The sequence below is a fragment of the Eublepharis macularius genome, chromosome 15 (genome assembly GCF_028583425.1).
Source record: "Eublepharis macularius isolate TG4126 chromosome 15, MPM_Emac_v1.0, whole genome shotgun sequence".
NCBI classification, from domain to species: domain Eukaryota; kingdom Metazoa; phylum Chordata; class Lepidosauria; order Squamata; family Eublepharidae; genus Eublepharis; species Eublepharis macularius.
Window position 1 is genome coordinate 22,797,358 of NC_072804.1, and position 24,725 is coordinate 22,822,082.

A 24,725-nucleotide genomic window follows, 5' to 3' on the forward strand; every position below is an offset into this window, starting at 1 on the left:
CTAATTCCTTTTTAAAGCTGTCTGTTCCTGTGGCCATCACTAGAGCCAGTTTGGTGTAGTGGTTAAGAGTGTGGGACTCTAATCTGGAGAACCGGGTTTGATTCCCCACTCCTCCACTTGAAGCCAACTGGGTGACCTTGAGTCAGTCTCAGCTCGTTCAGAGCTCTCTCAGACCCACCCATCTCACAGGGTGATTGTTCTTGTGGGGATAATGATAACATACTTTGTAAACCACTCTGAATGGGTGTTAAGTTATCCTGAAGAGCAGTATATAAATCAAATGTTGTTGTTGTTGTTGTTATTGATAGCTGATATTCAGGAAGGATTTATACAAAATATAATTAACAGAGAAGTGTGTCTCTGTGTTTGTGTCTACATGTACATTTATTATAATGGTGTGAATATAATCCATCTAATGCTCATAGTACTGCATTAAACGTGTTATCTTTATTATAATTGATTGTGTGGTTTTATTGTGTGAACAGGGAATTAGCTGTGCTCTATAAGCACGTTTTTCTAGATTCCTGTTTTATTCCTTCCTTTTGGTTGCAGTCTGGAGAATACTTTCCCAGGAGCAAGCCCCACTGAATAAAATGACACTTAATTCCACGTAGTCTTGCTTAGGATGGCTCACTTTGTGACTCAAAAGTTTGCATTTTGAGGGATGAAACAGTCCTTCTAGGTCTAGTGCAGAAGATTACAGGATTCTGAGACTTCAGTATTGGTCACTTGCCAGAAAATAGATTTATTGGTCAGACTAGTAAAATAATGAACAACCTTGTATTTTAAGAAAATTATGGATTTGCAGAACTGTAGCTGAAAACAAGAATAAACCATGGCATCATCACATAGTTACCTAATTCCTATTGAATGTTGAAAGGTTTTACAGAGTCTCAAATATTTCAGAACAGTAAAATATCTTCATAAAACGTGGTTCCCCATTTGATACTATAAATTTATGGTCTGAACCTACTTTGAATTGTCATTACATGTAGCAATAACTGGAAAGTGTTCCATTGACACACATTTCCCATCACTGCAGTTATTATTTGGTTGGCAGAAATGGACAAAATGACAAGAAAACTGAAAGATCTGGATCCAGGAGAATACTTTGCAGACTGGGGGAAATTGAAACAATATTTAGGAAAAAAAATGGGATGTGAAAGGAGGACTGTGGCAGCTTGAGAACTATTAATGTGTGATTATATAAAGGGGAGAGAGAAGTAACTTTACCATTAATGGGGAAACTTAGTTATTAATTAATCTAAGCTAACACTATTATTAAGAAGATTGTATTAAAAATAGATAGGTTAAATAGTGTGGTATAGATTGGATACATTAGAGAATTTGAGATATAGAAGACTTTGAATATGCTTAGAATAAAGGATATAATATATATAAGATTTAGAAGAATATAGTTAAAAGCAATTTAAATAATAAGATGGGTTAAGGGTTGGAAAGCTGCTGGAAGTCTATAAGGAGGGGGGAAAGGGTGGGGGTTGATATAATTTAGGTAATATGGGGAATTTGTGTAAAATTTATATACTCACCAATAAATTTTTTTTTAAACTATAGTTATTATTTGGAAATGGCCATTTCGTTGCATAAAGAGCTCCACAGTGCCAGAGAATTCTAGAGCGCCAAATGAAATTTACCCATTGGGGTCCCTGAAATTAACTTGAAAGAGCAAAATGGTGTAGGATTTGAGGAGCCCAGATTTCTGCCTTTGCCTGGCCAACAGACATATACCCACCTGCACTTTTGCTTTGAGTTTCTCCTCACCCTCAAAGCCTAGATTTGGGCACCTACTCCCATGGCTCTGGATGGGTCTGGGTCTTTAAGTAAGTCTGCCTGTCAAGAATATATATTTTCACCATCCAAGTGCTTTGTTCCAAAATCAGTCTCAGCCTCAATGTGGCAGCACTTGAAGCAAATTATTATTCCTTTTGGTGGTAGGCACTTTTGTTATGATTACTTACTTACTGGTGTATTGCATCACTCGCTTCAGTTTCCAGCATCACTTGCTGTCCTGATTGCCGGGGAAGATGGTTTAACCATTTCACCTAGCTCATTCTTTAATGTAGATTTCAGTAAAACCATCTCAGGACCTCAAAGAAATGGGTGGATGAGGTGAAACCGTGCATAAAGAAGTCATAAATTTCAGTAGACCTAAAATGAGATTCACCAGCAATACATGAGTTGACGGGGCTTATCCTTCCTTTTCGTGCTGATTGCATGCAACTGCCATTCCTTGCCTCTTTAGCATGCAGGGCCCCATTTCTCATGAGGGATAGTTTACACAGAAGGTTTTCATAACAACATGGACAGAATTGTTGAAATATAAAGGAAAGGTGTGTGAGGAGGGTTCAGGACTCCTTCACAGAGTTCTTCTCATGAGACAGCCCAATATAAATCCCCTCTCTTCCACTAAGCCACTTGTGCATATTTGGGACCTAGGAATGCCATACTACTCTGGCATGGCAGGAACAGGTGCACTGGTATCATGCTAGCACGTGACATCACTTGTGGTGGGAAAGTGACATCAAGACATCAGGGGTAATGTTGTAGGACTTTTGGTAAATCCTAGGGTGTGACCCTGGATGTCATGATGTCACTGTTAGAGATTTATGGTATTTTATCTATTTTAGTTTAGTAACTTAGCAGAGTAACATATAGCAGAGTAATTTAGTCAGAAGCGTTTAAACCCTCACAAACGTGCATTAATTAATCCTCAGACAAAATTCATAGAAAGATAGAACTTACTGTTTATTGTAGCAGATTTCTCCATAGCAATATCTTCTGGTAATATCAAGGGAAAGAACCTATCTATAAAGAGTTACATTTTTCTAAGCTAATACCACGGCCTGAAAATATAGGCAGCGAGGCTGGAAGAGGGTTTGTGGACAAAGAGAAGGGCTCCATGAGGAGCATGGTGGCTTTACATCTTTCTCTTGGAAGAGCATGAGGGAAGGTGTGAAATCTCCCAAGAAGCACAGAGGCAAGAGAGGAGGAGTCAGTAGGCGTTCCCACCTTAGACAAGAGAGTGGCAGATTGCTAGACTTATACATTACATTCAAAGAGACATGCAGCGCCCCCCAGTGTCCAAAGGCAGGCTGAGTCGCCTATTCCAACACTCCCTCTCGACTCAGAGTGTCGTCAGCATTCACAACGTTCAGGTCACTTCGTAGACCTTGGTACTTGTCTCTGGGCAGCGGCTTGGTAAAGATGTCCGCTGTCATTTCTTCAGTGGGACAGTAGTGCAGCTTCACAATTCCTTGTGCTTGAAGTTCCTTCACGAACTGCTGTCGTGTCCCAATATGTCTTGTGCGCGGAGTATTTCCTTCTAAAAGAGAAAGGGCTATACAACTCTGGTTATCTTCTAGCATATTAACTGGTAAAGGTTCTGTAATGCCAAAATCTTTAAGTAACATTAAAAGCATTTGTAAATCTTTGCATGCTTCTGAAGCTGACACAAGTTCTGCTTCAGTGGATGAAAGGGCCACAATTTCTTGTTTACGACTGGCCCAAGTTACAGGTCCATTCCCATAGAAAAACACATAACCAGTAGTGGATTTCCAATCTGAATTATCTTTAGCCCAATCTGCATCAGCGTATCCCAATAGTGTGGGATTTTTACTAGCTGGCAGCCTTAGTTTAGAATCTGCAGTACCCTTTAAATATCTCATTACTCTTTTTACTCCGGTCCAATCATTCACAGTGGGTTTACTTACCCTCCTGGATAGGATACCTACAGCTGTTGCAATGTCAGGTCTTGTTGTCATTGCTAGGTAAAGAAGTTTGCCTATGGCAGTTCTGTACCCGTTGTTCTCTGGTAGAGGCTCATTTGGTTCCTTTTCTTTCAGAAAACCTACTTCCATTGGTGTAGGCATTGGATTGGCATTTTCTAGTCCAAAACTTTCCAGTAGTTCTAATATCTTTTGTCTTTGGCTGAGAAGGTAACTGCCATCTGGTTCTCTCTCGATCTGGATCCCCAAATAAAAATTAGCATTGCCCAAGCGTTTCACTTCAACTTCCTTGTTTAGATGAGATATAATTTCAGCACAATCACTTGAATTTTCATAACAAAGGATAAGATCATCAACATAAGACAAAATAAAAGTCCATCTCTCATTCTTGTATCTACTGTAAAGACAGAGGTCAGCTTTGCCTCGTTTAAAATCTAGATCAAGTAACATTTTGGTCAGTTTATCATTCCAAGATTTGGCAGCTTGCTTAAGACCATAAAGTCCTTTCTGAAGTTTGCATACTAAGTGTTTATTCTGTTCATCTATGAACCCTGGAGGTTGACTCATATACAATTCTTCCTCAATTTCACCATGTAAAAATGCAGTCTTTATATCCAGGTGTTCTGTTTGCATGTTTCTAGAAGCTGCTATGCTTAAAAGCATCCTGATTGTGGAATATTTTACAACTGGTGCAAAAGTTTGATCATAATCAGTTCCATAAATCTGAGAATATCCTTTGGCTACTAATCTAGCTTTGTATCTCTCAACTGCACCATTCTCATTTTTCTTAGCTTTAAAAACCCATTTACATCCAATAACATTCTTACCCTTAGGTAGTTTTGTGAGAGTCCATGTTTTATTCTTGTGCAGAGCATCTATTTCCTCTTGTGCTGCTTCCTTCCATTTCTTTGCTTCTGGTTCAGGCATTTGTTGAACTTCGGCCCATGAAGTTGGTTCTTGTGGTGGCGACGACCTTGCAAGGTAGGTCAGTCTCTCGGCTGGAACTCCTCTGTTGATGCGCTGAGAGCGCCTAAGGTCCTGAGTCACCTCTGCCTCCGCAGCGGGCTCTGGCTCCTCAGGCACATCTACTGGCCTGGGAATTTCCGCCTTTATTCTCTCACCTGGTCGGGCTTCTGGTTGCATCTGCTCAGTGGCTGCACCCATTGCCTCATCACCGGGTTGGATATCTGGTCGCATTCGCGTAGCGATGTCATCTGGCCGATACAACAGCAGCTGGCTGTCATCATTCTCTCCCTCTGAAGGGTCACGTGTAGCAGCATTCTGGTTGCTCCTATGTCGCTCATCAAATTGCACAACTCTGCTTGTAGTAACACTGTTAGTTTCTGGGTTAAAAATCCTATATCCCTTACATCCTGGAGCATATCCTACAAAGATGCCTTCTAAGGCTCTGGGTTCTAGTTTAGATCTCTTTTCCTCTGGTATATGCGCATATGCTTTGCATCCAAATACTCTAAGATGTTCTATGCTTGGCTTCCTATTATGCCATAACTCATAAGGAGTTTTGTTTGTAGCTTTAGTGGGCAATCTGTTTTGTAAGTAGATTGCAGTCATGGCCGCTTCTCCCCAGTGTCTGTAGGGAAGTCCTGAATCAATTAGCATACATCTGACCATATTCATGATAGAACGATTTTTGCGCTCGGCGACCCCATTCTGTTCGGGGTTATAGGGAACAGTGAATCTATGTTGGATTCCATTTTCCCTGAGAAATCTCTGTGTGGCATGGGAAACGTACTCACCACCATTGTCGCTTTGAAAGGCTTGAGGTTTCCTGTTGAACTTGTTAGACACCATGGAAACATAATCACGCAGTTTCTGCTCAGTCTGCGATTTTTCTTTCAGCAAATAGCACACTGTATATCTCGAGAAGTCATCAATGAAAGACAATATATAAAGGTTATTTCCTGTTGATGCTGGTTTAATAGGACCACATAAATCAGTATGGATTAGTTCAAGTGGTTGCCTTGAGCACCTTTGGCTTTGTTTGGGAACTGAAGGTCGAGTTGCCTTTCCCTTTATACAACAAACACATAATTCATCATCATTGCCACATGCACTTATATTAATACCTGTTACCAAGTCCTTAGACTGCAGCTCCTTTATGGCTTGCATATCGCGATGTGCAAATCTTCTATGCCAGAGTTCGATTGGTTCTCCTTTTGTGGTAGCTGTTGTTGCCTTGTAGGCCTTTTCTCCTTGGCAGTCCAGTTCAAAGACTCCATTTCTGAGACTACCTGTGGAATATATCTCTCCTTCGCGAGAAACTGTACATTTGTTATTCTCAAAGTGTATAGAAAATCCTTTTTGTGATAGTACAGGTACGCTTAGTAGGTTTGCCTTTAAATCAGGAATGTATAAAACTTCTTCTACTTTAATTATCTTTTTAGAGAAATCATTATTGCTATGAAGCATAATAGAGCCTTTCCCAGCAATTTTCACATTTGTCCCATTAGCCATCATAACGTTCTTAGATGCACTGGTATCTAATTCATAAAACAGATTAATATCTGAAACCATATGCGCTGAGGCGCCACTATCGAGGACCCAAGGGCACTGTGGGCTATCATTTATTCGAGCAATATGAGACACATGATAATTATTATCAGCCTTTGTTTGAGGAAAATCTCTAAAATTACTAGCTCTTGCTTTTGAAAAATCTTCTCTGTTTCTCTCTGCCTGTTGCTTCCTGCTTGCAGCAGCATAATTGTTTCTGCCCTTGTGGCTGTAGCTCCTGTTGCTAAAACACTCCCTCTGGAGGTGACTGGGCTTATTGCATTTGTGGCAGAAGGGAGGAGTCTGCCTTTCTCTAGGATTGGCTCTTTGCCAGTAATCAATTTGCCTAGGTCCTGCCCCTCTGGGTCTGGCCTCTCTGACCATGTAATTTGAGTCAGTCTTGCATTTCCTTTTCTCCTGATAAGATCTTTGCTTGTTGTACTCTGATCTTATCTTAGCTAACACTTCCTCCAGAGTAACACCTTGTGTAGTAACAGAACTGGTGAAACTGGAGTAACTCTCTGGGAGTGAGCATAAGACTAAAGCAATTTTCAAATCTTCATCTAATGTCTGACCAGCAGTTGCTAATTTATCAATTATGTTCAACAAGGATTCAATATGAGAATATGCATCGTCATTATCTCCCATTTTAGTCGAAAAAAGTTCTTTGAATAAAGCAATTTTGCTGACTTGGTCCTGGTCCCCAAAGATACTCTTAAGAGCATTCACCATATCTTTTGCAGTTTTCTTTGTCTTAATATGCACCAACTGGGAATTTGCCAGTGTGGTTGTAATGAGATTTCTGGCCTTTGCATCAGCATCCAGCCAATCTTGTTCATCTGAGCTATCATCTGAGCCAGATGGTTTTTCATCAGTTAATACAAAATATACTTTCTCTTCTTGTAATTGAGATTGTAATCTAAAATACCAGGATTCAAAAATTCTCTCCTGAAAGCCGTTCCAAAACAGCCTGTCGTTTCGACATTTTTAAAAGGAAATTTCAAAGTGCTTCTCTAGAAAACTTTACTTTTTCCCTCTTTAACTTTTAGTTTCCTGGCTCAAATTAGCCAAAACGTTTTAAAAAGGAGGTTTCTCTGCTTTTTTTTTCTGTGCACGCTTGAGGGTAGGGAAAAAGCTGTTAGACTTTTCACCTAATTTCTTTCTTTGTTCCTCCTGAGGTTGCCTGTGAGGGCATTCACGTGCTAATTAAGTCCTTTTGTTCTGCCTGGCTGTTAGACCAGCAGTCAAGGAAAAAACTTTGCAGTTTGAAACTCTTTACTTCTAGATTCAGCTATGGGCTTTTCTTTGGCCCTGAGGAACTTATTCAAGACTGGGCTACCATTAACCCTGTTAGAGATTTATGGTATTTTATCTATTTTAGTTTAGTAACTTAGCAGAGTAACATATAGCAGAGTAATTTAGTCAGAAGCGTTTAAACCCTCACAAACGTGCATTAATTAATCCTCAGACAAAATTCATAGAAAGATAGAACTTACAGTTTATTGTAGCAGATTTCTCCATAGCAATATCTTCTGGTAATATCAAGGGAAAGAACCTATCTATAGAGTTACATTCTCTAAGCTAATACCACGGCCTGAAAATATAGGCAGCGAGGCTGGAAGAGGGTTTGTGGACAAAGAGAAGGGCTCCATGAGGAGCATGGTGGCTTTACATCTTTCTCTTGGAAGAGCATGAGGGAAGGTGTGAAATCTCCCAAGAAGCACAGAGGCAAGAGAGGAGGAGTCAGTAGGCGTTCCCACCTTAGACAAGAGAGTGGCAGATTGCTAGACTTATACATTACATTCAAAAGAGACATGCAGCGCCCCCCAGTGTCCAAAGGCAGGCTGAGTCGCCTATTCCAACAGTCACTACCGTTTTTTTCGTAGAGTAATGTCAAGAGCCAATGCAACGTTGACACACTCTCTTCATTTCCTTCAATCCCCTGCCCCTTGCTGACCTTTGAGGTTCCAGCAGGCAATGGAGGGAATTGTCGAGAGCTCCCACAGTGATGATGTCACTTCCAGAAGTGGCATCATTGCATCAGCACCAGAAGAGCATGTGCTTTGTGCGAGCGTGAAGAGGAGCTTCCCAGTAAGTACCAGGTCTCCCTCCTGCCAGGAGGATATAGGGACATGGCAACCTTAACTGGTGCATTTTTGTCACATCCAGCAAAAACTGGAAGTAACTTCATGACATTGGGCGATGCTCTTGGATTTGCCACATCACTCTATATTTTACCATAGAGTTTTTGCAAATTCTGTACCATCCCCTCCAATGTCATGCCATCACTTCTGGTTTTTGCCAGAAGTGATGTCAGAATGCCAGCATGATGCCAATGTGCCTGTCCCCACCCCCAAATGCTCTTGGGTGTCACCGGCCAGCCACAGCCTGTTGTTGACCCTAATCTGTGCCTTGTGTGCCTCTTTAACTTTCCTTCACCAGCAATAAGTCTAGGGACCAACCAGGTCCCTTTTCACTCTGAGAAAAAGGTAAAGTCAGAAATATTCCAACCTAACATCGAGAGAGAGAGAGAGAGAGAGAGAGAGAGAGAGAGAGAGAGAGAGAGAGAGAGAGAGAGAGAGTTTAGCTCTTTAGGAAAACCCAATTAGAACAAAGTGTGTTAATCAGTATCAAAGCACAATCTCTAGGAAACTAGTACGAGATCAGGGGAGCGGTGCACGTGGCTAAAAACAGAGTTGCAAAATCTTGTATGTGATGATGGCAGAAGATTCCTCACAGCTTGAACAATAATTAAGTCACCAATTATGGAGAACATCTGCAAAGGCTCAAAACAAGTGAGCATTTTAATTGAGAGTTCTAAATGGCTTTTTTTGTGCATGCCAGATTTCACACTGCTGCTCGCAATTTGTAATACGGGTGTAAGGGAAAGCAGTTTGTGCCACAGCTAACATTTTCAAAATGATCAGGGCATGATTGGCTTTGCACGTGTTTCTTCCTCCTGAAGTGCTTATTTGTGCCTTGAAGAGCAGGCAGGGTTTTTAAAAATCAGTGGTCTGTTCAGTTAATTTTTGTTCTGGTTGATAATTTTTTTGGGTTGATCAGAGAGAGAGCTTCCTTTTGGACCCCAGGCGTCAAACACTTGCTTTGGTAAAGGTCACATTTACGTGATTCACATCCTGCCCTTAGGGCATACTTGAATTTCCCCCCCTTGGTGATGATTTGATTGCTGGACTCAGGATATTGCATTAAACTGCAAATTACATTTCCATTTAAAAAAACCTCAGGTTAATATTTACAGTCAGGAGAGTTTCACTGAGATCCCATAAAGTAACCAAGTTCTCAATGTGCACCGACTATTCTTGGCCACTGAGTTTAATGAATATCAATCATTCAAATGAAATAGCAGCCAATAAATGCAAAATATATCCTGTTTTTAATTGTGGATTAATAATTTCAGGTCAAGGAGGCTCACCTCATAATAAGGCCAGCTGGTACAAGCCAGATAAATTCATATTATGTGCCCCTTCTGTTCGAATTTCAGCCGCATCACCACCTATTGAACCTGTAATGGAAGAGTTCTAACTAGGGAGAGAGATATGGGGAAGATCCAGGGCTTTTTTTCAGCTGGAACATGGTGGAACGGAGTTCCGGAACCTCTTGAAAATGGTCACATGGCTGGTGGCCCCGCCCCCTGATCTCCAGACAGAGGGGAGTTGAGATTGCCCTCCGCACTGGGCAATCTCAACTCCCCTCTGCCAGGAGATCAGGGGGCGGGGCCACCAGCCATGTGACCATTTTCTCCGAGGGCGACCCACTGAGTTCCACCACCTCTTTTCCCAGAAAAAAAAGCCCTGGGAAGACCCTTTTCTCTCTTCTAGCCATGGTGACTGAAGGGGACCCTCGAAATTCAGAGGTATTAAACCTCCACATACCAGTGGGAGGAAACAAACAAATAGATGACTTCACGTCACAGAAATGTTTTTACTTCAGATCAAAGATACCATGTTTGCACAACCCTGACTGTAGCCTTTTTTTTGCCAATCCAATGTTAAAATTAACAACAGAGTAGATAACATTTGCAGGAGATATTCTTCATATTCCTGAAGTAGGAAGTAATGTGGGAAATACAGTCTTAACCTTGCTCCCAAGTTGCCTATCACAGAATTCATGGAAGATTGCCCCATTTTTAAAAGACACAGACATGTATTTTTCTAAATGTGATCTATGGTAACCAGAACATAAGAAGAGTTGTTCTGGATCGGAGGAGTGGTCCATATCCTGTTTCACACAGTTTCACAATTGCCCTGGATGGCCAACTAACAGGACATAGGGCCAAGCTACAAGTGATGAATGACACTTGCCTGGAAAGTGAACAGACTCACATGTATTCCTCCCTGTTCACTTGCCCTCCACTTGAACTCCACTCGATCATTACATGAGGGATATATGTGAGTCTGTTCACTCGCTCGTTCAAGTGTCATCCATCACTTGTAGCTTGGCCCATAGAGACCCAAACCTTCCTGTGATGTTGGCTCCTTAGGACTGCTATGCAGAGGTTCAATGCCTCTGAATTTTGAGGGTTCCCTTCAGTCACCACTAGGCTAGGAGTCACTGATAGACTTTTCCTCCATGAATCTATCTCACCCCCTTTGAAAGCCATCTACGCTCACGACTAGATCCTCTGGCAGAGAATTCCACAGTATAATAACTCATTGGGTAAAAAATGCTTCCTTTTTTCCATCCTGAATCAACTTCATTGGCTGCCCCTGAGTTCTAGTCGTATGGGAAAGGTGGGGAAAGTTATCTCTGTGCATCTTCTTTCCTAAACTGAAAAGCCTCACACTCTCTCCAGCCTTTTCTGTGTTCATGACAAGCCAGAAAAGTAGAGAATTAGAGCCAAGCTACAAGTAACGCCTTACACAGGTTGGACACTTGTCAGCTTCCCTCAAGTTTTGATGGGAAATGTAGGCATCCTGATTTTACAGCTTGGCTCTCCATTACAGCTGCAAGACCAGGATGCCTACACTTCCCATCAAAACTTGAGGGAAGCTGACGAGTGTCCAACCTGTGTCAGGCGTCACTTGTAGCTTAGCTCTTAGGCTACTAAGCATGGAAGCCACTTACGGCTTAATTGCTGCTTGTGAGCGGCGTTGCTCTTTTCCAGTACAAAAATTATAAGATGGACTTTTTTTAAAGAATGGGAGTTCCCAATTAGTTTAGAATACTCTTTTAATTTGAAATGGAAATACGTCTTGCAATATTTAAACAACTGCCATTCCACTCAAAATTTGAATTTTTTTAATAAGAAAATTTATATATGACTTGTATTTATATTCTGCCTTCTGAACTGATAGACTCTTAGAGTCACTGGCAGTGTTAGCTATGGGGCAAGCAGGGCAGATGTCCCAGGCCATGAATGGGGGGGGGCATGAAAATACCCCTTCTTGCCTGCAATGCATACATATACGCCCATATGTGCCTATTGGAGATGCAGGCCTGGGATGATTTCAACAGAGGACCATGTGGGTCCCAGTCACTCCCCGAATACAAAAGCTGGACTTCAGCTACAAAGAACTGCCTTACTCCTAACTTAAGTGATGATGCTTCCCACTTCCAGAGCCATCAGTGCTCCACCTTGCCACTTGTTGTTGAGGCGAGTTTGTATTCTTTTGAGAGCCAGTTTGGTGTAGTGGTTAAGAGCACAGGACTCTAATCTGGAGAGCCGGGTTTGATTCCTCACTCCTCTACTTGAAGCCAGCTGGGTGACCTTAGGTCAGCCACAGGTCTTCCAGAGCTCTTTCAGTCCCACCCACTTCACAGGGTGTTTTGTTGTGAGCAGGGCTTTTTTTCTGGGAAAAGAGGTGGTAGAACTCGGTGGGTTACCCTCAGAGAAAATGGTCACATGGCTGGTGGCCCCGCCTCCTGATCTCCAGACAGCGGCGTGGAGGGCAATCTCAACTCCCCTCTGTCTGGAGATCAGGGGGCGGGGCCACCGGCCATGTGACCATTTTCAAGAGGTTCCAGAACTCCGTTCCCCCACGTTCCTGCTGAAAAAAAGCCCTGGTTGTGAGGATAATAATGGCTGTAAACAGCTCTGAGTGGGTGTTAAGTCATCCTGAAGGGCAGTATAGAAATCTGTTGTTGCTGCTGTTGCTGTTGCTGTTGTTATTTTCTGCCAGCATCCATGATGGTTTCAATGGAATGACAGAAAGCCAAGTAACATGATCATAGTTAAATGCATGGTGCATTATGCACATGGTGGAATCTGGATTTGTGAACTGATAAAGTTTTGAGAAATTATCTGTGTGTCAATAAATAGTTCTTCCCAATGGGCATGCTACATCAAGAAACCTTACATTCCCAGGTCTTCTCTGAATAAGAAAGCGGGCACTTCAGCAGGCAGTTCATATATGTTTTAGGAACGTCTAGGCCACAAAGGAAGGAAATAAACTCTTTTACACCTTATAACTACATGTTAGTTCAATCACTTTTGGACGCAGGCTCTGTCTGTTTCCTATTTTTTTAATGTATGACATTCTTAACTTTCTGATTTAAAAAATACCTTAAGCACTGGTACAGAAAACTGTATAATGTACTTTCGTTCCTTATTTTTACAGAGATATCAAACCTGACAACATACTACTTGATGAGCATGGTAAGCTGAGAAAGGATCTTTGAAAGAGGTCCTGGCGTGGCTTCTTTAAACCAAAAAAGAAAAATAGAACTCTCCAGTGGGATAAGGTTTCAAATATACATTCATTTTAAAAATCTTGGTAGATATAAAATCCAGACAGTGCAATCTGAGGCTGCCTAAGTGTATTTCACCCATTTGAATGTTAGGCCATGGCAAGGTGACTGGCAGCATCAAGGATGGGGTTGGGGCACTTTGGGGGAGGGAGGTGAAGAGGGATTTCTCCCTCTCTCTTCTGATCCTCACTAGGAGGGGCTTCTAATCTGATCTACTGAAAGCTCGATGTCTGGGAGAAGAACAGATCCAGAGGGGTTAGCCGTGTCAGTCTGTAGTAGCAAAACAGAAAAGAGTCCAGTAGCACCTTTAAGACTAATCGACTTTACTGTAGCATAAGCTTTCGAGAATCACAGAGCCAAGCCACAAGTGACGCCTGACACAGGTTGGACACTTGTCAGCTTCCCTCAAGTTTTGATGGGAAATGTAGGCGTCCTGGTTTTGCAGCTTGGCTCTCCATTACAGCTGCAAGACCAGGACGCCTACATTTCCCATCAAAACTTGAGGGAAGCTGACAAGTGTCCAACCTGTGTCAGGCGTCACTTGTGGCTTGGCTCACAGTTCTCTTCGTCAGGTGCAGCTGATGAAGAGAACTGTGATTTTCGAATGCATCATGCATCTGATGACGAGAACCATGATTCTCGAAAGCTTATGCTACAGTAAAGTTGGTTAGTCTTAAAGGTGCTACTGGGCTCTTTTCTATTGGGAGAAGAATGACTACCTAGCTGTCTCCAAGACATTCCAGTTTTGTATTGGCAGGAAAGAACTTTTTGTCTGGACACCTCATGTAGTGCATTTTCTGTATTAGCAGCATATGCACTGATAACTCAGCTTGTGTCCTCACACTGTGGCAATCATTTCAAGGAGCAATGTGACTATCACGGATGGCAGAGGTGGTGGACCAGATGAAACTAGCAAGTGCTGCGATCCCTCTCCCTCCTCTCCATCATGGCCTTAGGAAACAGGGGAGCAGCTTGTATGTATCCATCTTCCTTTCCTTCCCTTCTCCCCCCCACCACTCCAAGCCTCCTTTTGCCGCACAGTGAAATTTCCAAGTTGCATCTTTCCAAGCAAGCAGAATCATGCCTCCTTTTTCCCCTACCCAAGTAATTTTTGTCCCTTCAGCTGTACCTCCACATTAGTGACCATAACAGCCATGGGTCCACCATGCCTCTAACTGGACTCAGGGGCAGTATAAAGAGTGGTGTGTGGAATGTATTTGCATTATCTATTGTGTTTCACGCATGGCTTTTTGTTAAAAAAAATGTCTACCCCGAGCTAAAATGATCAGGAAATAAGAGCTGGGAAGGACAAGAGGACAGTGAAAATAATAAGCCTTTGTACAAACTATTGGCCATACACGAGACTCCTGGGCACGTGTTCATCAAGTGCTGGGAAACACAATGTTAGCCAGGAAGCACAGTTTTAAAAGACAGAGCTGGCGGAGATCGCTCTGGAGGGGACAGATTCTCTCACAGCCCTCTGCCGCCTCTGGCTGCTTAAAACTTTGAATTAACTGAGCCTTGGCAAGGCAAAGGCTCCGGAAGGGGAGAGAGTCCAGCACACCAGAGGTGGTGGAGGGCTGTGAGAGAATCCATCCCCTCCAGAGCAAGCTCCACTGGCTCTGTCTTTTAAAACTACATTTTGCGGCTATCATTACATCTCCCTACACATGAAGAATATTTTCAAGCAAATAAGCCTTTATTGGCATATATAAAATATAAAATTTTAAATACAGGAACTCCATACAAAGTGAGATTAAAATTACAGATAGGAGCAGGGCAACAGTGCAGCAAAGCCAGTACAGAATATTCCTTGTCAGGGTGTATAGCCATGGCTCTGTAGAGAAACTGTGCTACTATTTCAGTTATTTCCCCATCTGGGTTGTCAAGCAGGAACTGAACCTTAAAATCATCAGAAAACTCTGAAAGTTGGGCTAATATAGGATGTAGAAGATCCCAGCGTGGCACCAGATAAAAAGTGCACTGGAGAAGAACGTGGGAAACAGTTTCAACACAGTCCATCAAACAAGGACAACACCTGCTATGATAAGGAATCCCATGAAATCTGCCAGATGAAATGGCTGAAGGAAGAACATTAAATCTGGCCAGAGAAAAGGCTCTACATAAATTGGGAGCCACATGAAGAATATGTGTCATCGCCACTGCCTCCTCCGCAGGCTGGGATGCAGCTTCCATGGGTGCTGCCACCACCGCTGCTGCTAGGCCTGGGCCTGCTCCTGAGGGCGCTGGCTGGGAAGCCACAGCAGCACTTTGGCAGTGACGGCAAGCCCCGGCCCGACTTCGACCAGGAGGTGCTGCTGGGGGGCCAGGAAGAGGTGGATGAGTTTTCCAAGCTGAGTCCAGATGAGCAACAGAGAAGACTGAAAGCTATTATAAAGAAAATTGACTTGGATTCGGATGGCTTTCTCACAGAGGCGGAGCTAAGTTTGTGGATCCAGCAGTCGTTCAAGCATTATATTGTCGAAGAAGCTAAGCAGCGGTTCGGTGAATATGATAAAGATGGTGATGGACATATATCCTGGGAAGAATACAGCATTCAGATGTATGACCGTGCGATAGGCTGAAGAAGCTTCTGCTTTGGAGGACACTGAAGAAGAATCTTTCCAGCAGCTCCACTTGAAGGACAAGAAGAGGTTTGAAAAGGCTGACAAAGATGGAGTTTCTGGCATTTGAACATCCTGAGGAAGTAGAATATATGAAGGAGTTTGTTATCCAGGAGACTTTGGAAGACCATGATAAAAACGGTGACAGATTTGTGAGCTTGGAAGAGTTCCTTGGAGACTACAGAAGAGATACAACTGCTAGTGAAGATCCCGAATGGATACTCGTTGAGAAGGATCGATTCAAAAATGATTACAATAAAGATCGGGATGGAAAACTCAACCCGAAAGAACTGTTAAGTTGAGTGGTACCCAATAATGAGGATATTGCGCAGGAAGAGGCTGCCCACCTTATTGAAGAAATGGACTCTGATGGTAATGAAAAGCTTTCCGAGGCAGAGATTCTCAGCAACCAGGATTTATTTCTCAACAGCAAAGCCACAGATTATAGCAGGCAGCTCCACAATGACCATTTCTACCATGAAGAACTTTAATTTCCAAGTGATTCACCCTTGACTGTTCTTTGTTCCAGAATTGGATTTTCAGCTTCAACAGCAAAAAATAAAAACCAAAATTGAAAACCAAAAAAAAAAAAGAATATGTGTCAGAAGTCTTGGGCAGAGAGACTCTGTAGGCCAAGCTACAAGTGACGAATGACACTTGAACGGCAAGTGTATTTCTCCCTGTTCACTTGCCCTCCACTCAATCCACTTGCCGTTCAAGTGTCATTCGTCACTTGTAGCTTGGCCCTAAGTTAGGCAGTGTTTCCCAACCAGGGTTCTCATCAGAGGGTCCCCGAGAAATCATTGGATAAATAAATAAATAAATTGAAATTCTGTGAAAAATTCCAAATATCTCCCAAAATATCAAGGTTATTAAGGTTATGTAAGCTGACTGATATGGAGGCAAGGAAAGGAAGAGGGAGATTAGTTCTTTAGAAACAAATGTTCTTGACAATAATTTAACAGTAACTGAATTGTACTGCCTGCCGTCAACTTTTTCTGGCCTGTTAATGTTTTCATAGGCAGGGGTTCCTTGGGATTTGAAGAATTAATTTAGGCAAGCCTCCATAGAAAAAGGGATGGAAAGCACGGAGTTGGGGGACTTCTCAGACCTTGCTCAGCAAGTCAGGGGTTACATGTCCCCCCCCACACACACACACACACCAAGCTCTCAAGTGACCCTGGATTGGCCATAGGGTTGCCATCCTCCAGGTGGAGCTTGGAGGTCTCCCAGAATTACAACTTATCTCCAGACAACAGAGATCAGTTGCCCTGGAGAAAATGCCTGTTTTGGAAGATGGACTCTATGGAATTATACCCCACTGAGATCCCTCCCCAGGCTGCACTCCCAGGTCTCTAGGAATTCTCCAAATCAGAGTTGGCAACCCTATAGTTGTCCCCCATCCTGAGGCACATTGGAAATCTAATTTCGGGTGTGTACTTAGATCAGTTGGGCCTGAAGTTAACTGTCAGCGAGACAGTAAAAATATGTAATTTGGCAACATGTTCTTTACCTATGCAGAATGTCACTGTGCATTGTGAACCAATTTAACGATCTTGATAAAAGCAAGTTTTTAAAAATGTTTGAAGAGTGTTCAGCAATAGGAAGCCACTGCTGTTCAAGATTTGGATGCCACTATTGTTATGCCCCTAGAGAAAAGAGATTTGATTTTTTTTTGGCTGCATGTTTGCTTCCAGTGCCTCTCTAGATACCTTTGTGCTACATAGCATGCAAATCTGCAAATTAAGTAAACTGCGTATAGAACAAAGAAAGTTAAAAGGCAGCATTCTCTGGTTCAGTGAACGTATTTAATCTTTTTGTTGTTGTTCTTTTTAATTGTAGGGCATGTTCATATAACAGACTTTAACATTGCTACAGTCGTGAATGGCTCAGAAACGGCAGCCTCCATGGCAGGGACCAAGCCCTACATGGGTAAGTCTTATGAACCTTTTTGAAGATAACAAAGATTTTTTTAAAAGAACATCCACAAAATAAAAAGCAAGAACATGATAGTATAGACAGGACTTTTCATGCCTTAACAAATATACATAAAATCCTTTGAAGAGGTAAAAAGGTTCTCTGAAGTGGTTTGACATTTCTAAAAATAATTTGAGACAGGATCCAGCCAAAAGTATGAGCTTCTAGTTGTCACTGGGAAGGGTTAAGCACATGGATCAGTATTTCACTTTGAAATCAACGTGATTTGAAAGCCGTTGACTTTGGCTGGGATGTAAATCTAGATTTTATGAACCTCATCAGTCACAATTGTTTTCTGCCTGCAAAATGGAATCATGGAAGCCATCCATAAGCCGTATACTTGTAACATTTGTCCAAAAATACAGAAGTTCCTATTCATTCCATAATTTAGGACTTTCCTGAGTAGTCCATGTCATTCAGTCCTCCTGAATCTTTGAGGGACATCTTTATTTTAGATGATTAGTTAATGAATGGAGTCTCTTCAATACTCACATGTTGGAAAACACTGAGATAATAAGCAGGGCTCTGGAGAAGCAACATAAAAATATCCTCAATAAATATAATATTTATTAATTCATTGCTAGAGATTATAACTCCATAGCGGGATATATTTGAACGGATGTTACAGTTGCTGTCCTTCCTTATAAACAAATAGGAGTTTGTGGGGCTTCAAATACAGGTTTATTATAGCATCAGTAAGGGCTGAATTAAAACTTAACATTTAATTGTGTTAACCAGGACTGACATAGTTACAGCTGTTGTAAATGGTCACTGAGCTTGTCTTGTACTTTGGAATTTTGCATAGAAATAATACCTCTTGCATTACATGTTTCTTCAGTTTCAGTGTTCGTAATTCCACCACCCACCTACCCATGTCCATGTGTGCAAGTGTATCAGCTGACTGAGAATTCACTTGATGCATCTGAGAGCTAAACTACCCAAGACGAATTACACGAGAACACTCAAGTGAAGCGAGACACAATGTTGGCCAGGAAGCGTAGTTTGAATTTCACCTCTCTCTACAGAGCCAGCAAAGATTGGTCCTCAGAGGGTTTGTTAATAATTGACAGAGCCTTCAGGGAGGCAAAGAGGAAATTAACAAACCCTTTATGGAGTGATCTTTGCGGGCTCTATAAAGAGAGGTGAAATTCAAAATATGCTTCCTGGCTAACATTGTGTCTCCCTTCATTTGAGCGTCCTTGTGTAATTCATCTCATGTAGTTTAGCTCTGAGGAAATTGTCTCTAGTCAAGGAAGCTTAAAGTACAGTAAATCTGCTAGTCTTTAAAATAGCACAAGACTCCCATTTGGTGTTGCTACAACAGACTAACATGGCTACCCCAGTGTGATTGTCTTTGGAATTAACCCTGGGGGCCAGTGTTTTCAGTTTTTAGGGTTAACCACTTTCAGCAAACAAAAGGAAATAGTAAAGTGAGCGACGTTAGTGGTAGCTGTGGTTCCTGCCTCAGAATCATCAGTCTTCTGAATTCAAGAGGGATACTTCAGGGAGAGAGCCTGCCAGGGAGTCAGAGATCTTACACCTTTGCCTAAAAGAGGGATATTGCGCTGCTGACGCTTTGTATGCAGCAGCTGAAACCGATATTAGGGTTGATTCGTTGTTTTTGTTGCTTCTTTCTATTTTCCTCTTCAGAATTTTGTATGATACTACTCCTCCGGGGTTAGGGTTGCCAACCTCTAGGTGCATGGGGACTTCTCAGGATTACAACTGATTTCCAGGAAATTCCCAATAAGGATTTCCCATCGTTACCTGGTGCCTCACTGTGTTGGATCCATTCCACTGTCAGAGGTGTATTCCATGAACTCAAATGAAAAAAGCTCATAGAAAATCTAATTAACAAAAAATGATCAAACTTGAAATTATCAAACTTCCACCCTGTCGTATTTTGTGCCCATAGTATCTTTTATGGTGCAATTTATCACCAACTATTAATATACTCTGCCTATAGCAAACATTGGAAGAGTCACTCCATTGACACAGGAGGATTCCTAAACTCAGTGGGTTTTGCTCAGTTTAAAGGTGAAAGACAGAGGGGAAGGCTGTTTCCACACGATCTTAAAGGGACAGCCCACTCACCAAATGCTGATGGCTTTTCCCTAGGAAACCACATGACTCCATTTGCAAAACGGCTGCAGGTCATTTGGCTTCTGTTTTGATGCCTTTTCTGGGAATGCACTTTCCAGGGAAGCCAAACAGAAGTGAAACACCCGCAGCCATTTTGCAAATGGAGCTGTATGGATTCTTGGGGGAAAGCCGCCAGCATTCTATGAGTGGGCTGCCCCTTTAAGAGCATGAGGAAACGGCTGAAGTTCTACTGTAGTTTATTTTCAGTACTTTTTCCAGATAAGGTTTAATTTTTTATTCACTAAGTAACTATTTGTGATCTGGATGCCACAGGCTCTATAACACCCAAGCTTGCAAACTGCCTCTTCAGTTTGGACAGCAGTTTGTCAGCTGGGAATAGACTTGGCCCAAGCTTGCCTCTCCTTGCTGTCCTGCTTGCCACCAGAATATTGGTCATTGCCTGTCTATGACTTTTCCTTTTGCCCTTGGACTGACTTCTGACTCCTTGGGAAGCCAGCCCGTTGCCCATTTTTTATTTTTCCCATAGCTTCTTGCATCTGTAATGGCGCTCAGGAGCTGCTGCACTGTGTATAGATTTAAGAAAGATTTATGCATGACTCCCAACATGTTTGGACCCTCTACTCTTCAGAAGACCATATGAACAATTAACACTTTGTGACCCTGATTGACTGCCCTTAAATCCCAGTGGCCAGATTGTGTGGGTGTCTATGTGATGGAGAAAATCCCTTCTTGACCTGTTCTGGACTTCAAGTTGTGTGAGCAGAATGGCTGACGCTGTTGTGTGGGAAGCTTAGCTAGAAGAAGTCTCGCAGGGTTAAGAGTAAATTTTGAAAGTTTATCCTAAGTGCACACAGATGGACAAGTAAGGGGACTGAGGAATGGAAATAAAGAAATTAGAAAACAAAGTACAGTTTCTAGCTAGCTCAGTTCCTCCAAGGATTCACTGGCGTTCACATCTCCTGTTCAAGGTGGGCCATGTATTCCATGGGTTGCAGTTGAAAGCTGGTGGTTTAATAGCAAAAGGATGTTTTATTCATTACAGCACTTCCACACAGAAATCAGCTTTGATGCTACAGTCACACATAACCAGAGTGCATGCTATGCTTGATCCTCCTGATACACATGGTCTTGATTTTGTGTGAATGAGGTGACAAGAATATTATCCATGTACATTTACCCCAGGTATGTGTACATGAGAAATAGACTCATTGCCCTCTTCACACAAAATGGGAAGCTTACCTATCGGGAGAACTGAGCACAGTGGGCGCTCCTGTTATACGCAGTTGGAGAACCAAACTCAAGCATCTAAAAAGGGCTAGAAAGGTGGCTGAACAGAATTTCACTTAGTTTCCAGTGACGTTCTGGACTTTAAACCCTGATGTTTTCGTAGATGCAGCAGTTGAAGAGCTTTTCTCTAGAGAAATGCCCGTCTTAACTTTAACTATATCTGTTCAATGCGGATTTTCATGATCATGTAGTGGGATTATCAGGGATTATCTGGTCACAGCCCCCAGCATTGCCCAGGAAGTTTTACAGCAAGCAGGAGTCTGAACTTGAGTCTCCCTGGTCTTAAATCAACACTAACTACTACACCATACTATCATTCCATGCAGGTCCTTTGACTTTTCAAACAAAATGTAGTGTGACAGTAGATGTAATTTCTGACTGGAGATTCAAGATGCAGAGTTGGGGGGGAGAGTAACCTTTTACATTTTCCAAGGATCTCTGTACCCTCCATATTTTAAAAAAAAGCCAGGAGCCAGCTGTCTATCAATCATACCATGAAATCGCTTTTTAAATGTCAGATTTTCCATTCAGTGACTGCTTTCCACTCTACATCTATTACTACTTGTTAAATATGTCCTTTTGTTTGTATTGGGTCATGCCAAGTGAAGAGAAGACCCTCTTAGTCATCCACCTTGAAAATATAGATCTATTGCCTAAGTGGTTTTCTCTTGTCTTTGGTAAAACTTTTTGAACTAATTTGAAATAGAAAATGTCATAAAATGCTAAGGAGAGTCAGTTGCAAGTGAGCAATGTGAAGAAGGAGAAATAAGTAGACATGGGCACGAAACAGAAAAAAGCGAACCATGCAGTTTGTGGTTCGTCATGTTTCATGAACTACGAACTTTCACGAACCTGCCTCGGTTTACAAATCGGTTCATTTTGGTTCATGAAAATGTCACTTCTGGGCCAGCAAATCACCACTTCCAGATCAACAGAAGGTCACTTCCAGGTCAGCAGAAGGTCTGCAGGAAGTCCATCTCCTGTTGCCTAGGAAACTGATTGATAGGTGCCAGGCTGTCTGCAGTGATGAACTGAAAAACGAACCAAATGAACCAGCCTAAAGTTCATGGCTGTTCGTCAGAAATCTGACAAACGGCTGGTTTATGAACCACGAACTGTCCTGGTTTGTCATGAATTTTGGTTTGTCTTTCAGTTGGTGCCCATCTCTAGAAATAAGTATGAGGAATGCCGATTGGGTGAGCAGTCCCCTGCCCTGCCCTTTCTGGGCCCCACAGCATCATTTGGCAAGGAGGTTTTTCATTCTGGAGCATGGCAAGTCCATGCATTGAACCAATGGTATTTATTCGTATTTATATCATATCAGGTCTGCCTGCTCGGGACCCCAAACAACCAGGAGGCAATGACAGGGAAGGGCCTCCTGACACTGGTATTTAGATGTTTGCTGCCTCTGAATATGGTGGTCCTCATGGGTAATAGCCACTGATAGACCTGTCCTCCATAAATCTGTCTAATCCCTTTTTAAAGCTGTCTATTCCTGTGGTCATCACTAGAGCCAGTTTGGTGTAGTGGTTAAGAGCGGTGGGACTCTAATCTGGAGACCCAGGTTTGATTCTCCACTCCTCCACTTGAAGCCAGCTGGGTGACCTTGAGTCAGTCTCAGCTCTCTCAGAGCTCTCTCAGCCCCACCCACCTCACAGGGTGATTGTTGTGGGGATAATAATAACACACTTTGTAAACTGCTGTGAATGGGTGTTAAGTTGTCCTGAAGGGCGGTATATAAATCAAATGTTGTTGTTGTTGTTGTTACATCCTTTGACAGCGAATTCCACCTTGTAATCATTCGTTGTATAAAGAAGTATTTGCTTTTTTCTATCTTTAATGTACTACCCATCAGGTTTACTGAATGTCCTCATATTTTGGGTGAGGGAGAAACTTTCTCTCAGTCTACCCTCTCAACCGCATGCATAATTTTATAAATCTCTATGATGTCCTTCCTTAGTAACTTTTTAAAAATCTCAGACTCTCCAGCTTTCCTCATAGGAAAGGTGCTCCAACACCCTAAAAATCTTAGTTGCCTTCTTCTGTACTTTTTCCAGTTATGCTACATCCTTTTTGAAATACAGTGACATGAGCTGTTTCCACATGTTGTTAAAGCAATGGGCTACTTACTGAACGCTGGCGTTTTTTTCCCATAGTTTCCAGATTCCTCTGATTTCAAAGCGGAAGCAGGCAGTTTGTCTTTCGTCTGATCAGCGTCCTTGACCCGGCACAGAAAGACAAACTGCCTGCTTCCGCTTTGAAATCAGAGGAATCTGGAATCTGTGGGAAAAACCGCCAGAAGTTCAGTAAGTAGCCCATCTCTTTAACAGCATGTGGAAATGGTCCAGAACTGCACACAGTATTCCAAATGAGGCTTCACTGTAGATCTATATAGGGGCACTATAATATTGTCCATTTTATTTTCAATCCCTTTTCTAATAATCCCCTGCATAGAGTTTGCCGCAGCACACTGGGCTGACACTTTCATTGAGCTGTCCACAGTAACCCCAAGGTCTCTTTCCCTCTCAGTCTCAGCAAGTTGAAACCTCATTAGCATATACCTGCACCTGGGATTTTTGGGTTCCAAAGTGCATCACCTTACACTTCCCTAAAGTGAATTTCATTTGGCACATTGTTGTCCACACACATTGTTGCTGAGACCCTCCTGGAGCTCTTCCCAGTTGGCCTTGGTTTTAACCGTCCTGAATAATTGTCATCTGGACAATTGGCCACTACGCTATTCACCCCCAGTTCCAGATCGTTTATGAAAAAATTATCAAAAAATTATCAATCCAATATCAATCCTTGTGGAACCCCACTGTTTACTTCCCTCCATTGTGAAAACTGTCCATTTATTCCTACTCTTCACTTCCTGTTGTTCAACCAATTTTTAATTCATAAGAGGACCCATCCTCTTATCCCATGACTGCTAAGCTTCCTCAGGAGTCTTTGCTGAGGTACCTTGTCAAAAGCCCAAGTATATAATGTCTATTGGGTCACCATTATATACATGCCTGTTCGCTTTCTCAAAGAACTCCAAAAGGTTGTTAAAATATGTTGTCGTATATCTCAAAGGCAGGGCTTTTTTCAGCAGGAATGAGGTGGAATGGAGTTCCAGCACCTCTTGAAAATGGTCACATGGCCGGTGGCCTCACCCCCTGATCTCCAGACAGAGGGGAGTTTAGATCGCCCTCCATGCCACTGGCATGGAGGGCAGTCTAAACTCCCCTCTGTCTGGAGATCAGGGGGTGGGGCCACCGGCCATGTGACCATTTTCGCCGAGGATAATTTAAACTTTAAAAAACCACCCCCGTGTTCCAGCTGACCCAAAGTGACGTCATTGTGTGGTCCTGTTCCACCACTGAGTTCCACCACCTCTTTTCCCAGAAAAAAGCCCTGCTCAAAGGAATACATTTACCTTTTGCTAGACGTTTGTCACTAGCTTTTCAAAATTCTTCCTTCTTGCCAGAAGACAACCTGAGAAGAACCCAAGAGAAATAGGGAGAAATAATGGCGAGCCAGGCACTGTCAAAGGCGAGGCCTTCACATTTGCTGACATTCACAATATGCTTCTATTTGTAACCTCAGCCAGGCATCCCAAAACAATATGAAGCCAGCTGTCTCTTGCAAGACCGATCAGCTGAATGCCAAAAACAAATCTGTATTTGATTGGTGACCTGGACAGGCAGCAGAACGAGACATGGGAAGCCCAGCTCGTGCCAGAAGCTGGTTGCAAAAAATGCCATCTGCTGTTGAACTGAGGCTGCAA

At 42.4% G+C, this 24,725-nt stretch overlaps 1 protein-coding gene and 1 pseudogene across 2 annotated transcripts in view; both read left to right on the plus strand.

Moving 5' to 3' along the window:
- STK32B (serine/threonine kinase 32B) overlaps window positions 1–24,725 on the plus strand; it is a 68,482-nt gene that overhangs the window by 25,687 nt on the left and 18,070 nt on the right. The window contains exons 3-4 of one of the 2 annotated variants that reach the window (XM_054999329.1): window positions 12,836–12,873; window positions 17,432–17,521. In XM_054999329.1, the coding sequence (XP_054855304.1) occupies window positions 12,836–12,873; window positions 17,432–17,521 (128 nt within the window). The remainder of the gene's footprint in view (window positions 1–12,835; window positions 12,874–17,431; window positions 17,522–24,725) is intronic. The other variant, XM_054999330.1, reaches the window with a different exon arrangement.
- On the plus strand, window positions 15,149–16,080 carry LOC129343104 (reticulocalbin-2-like; annotated as a pseudogene).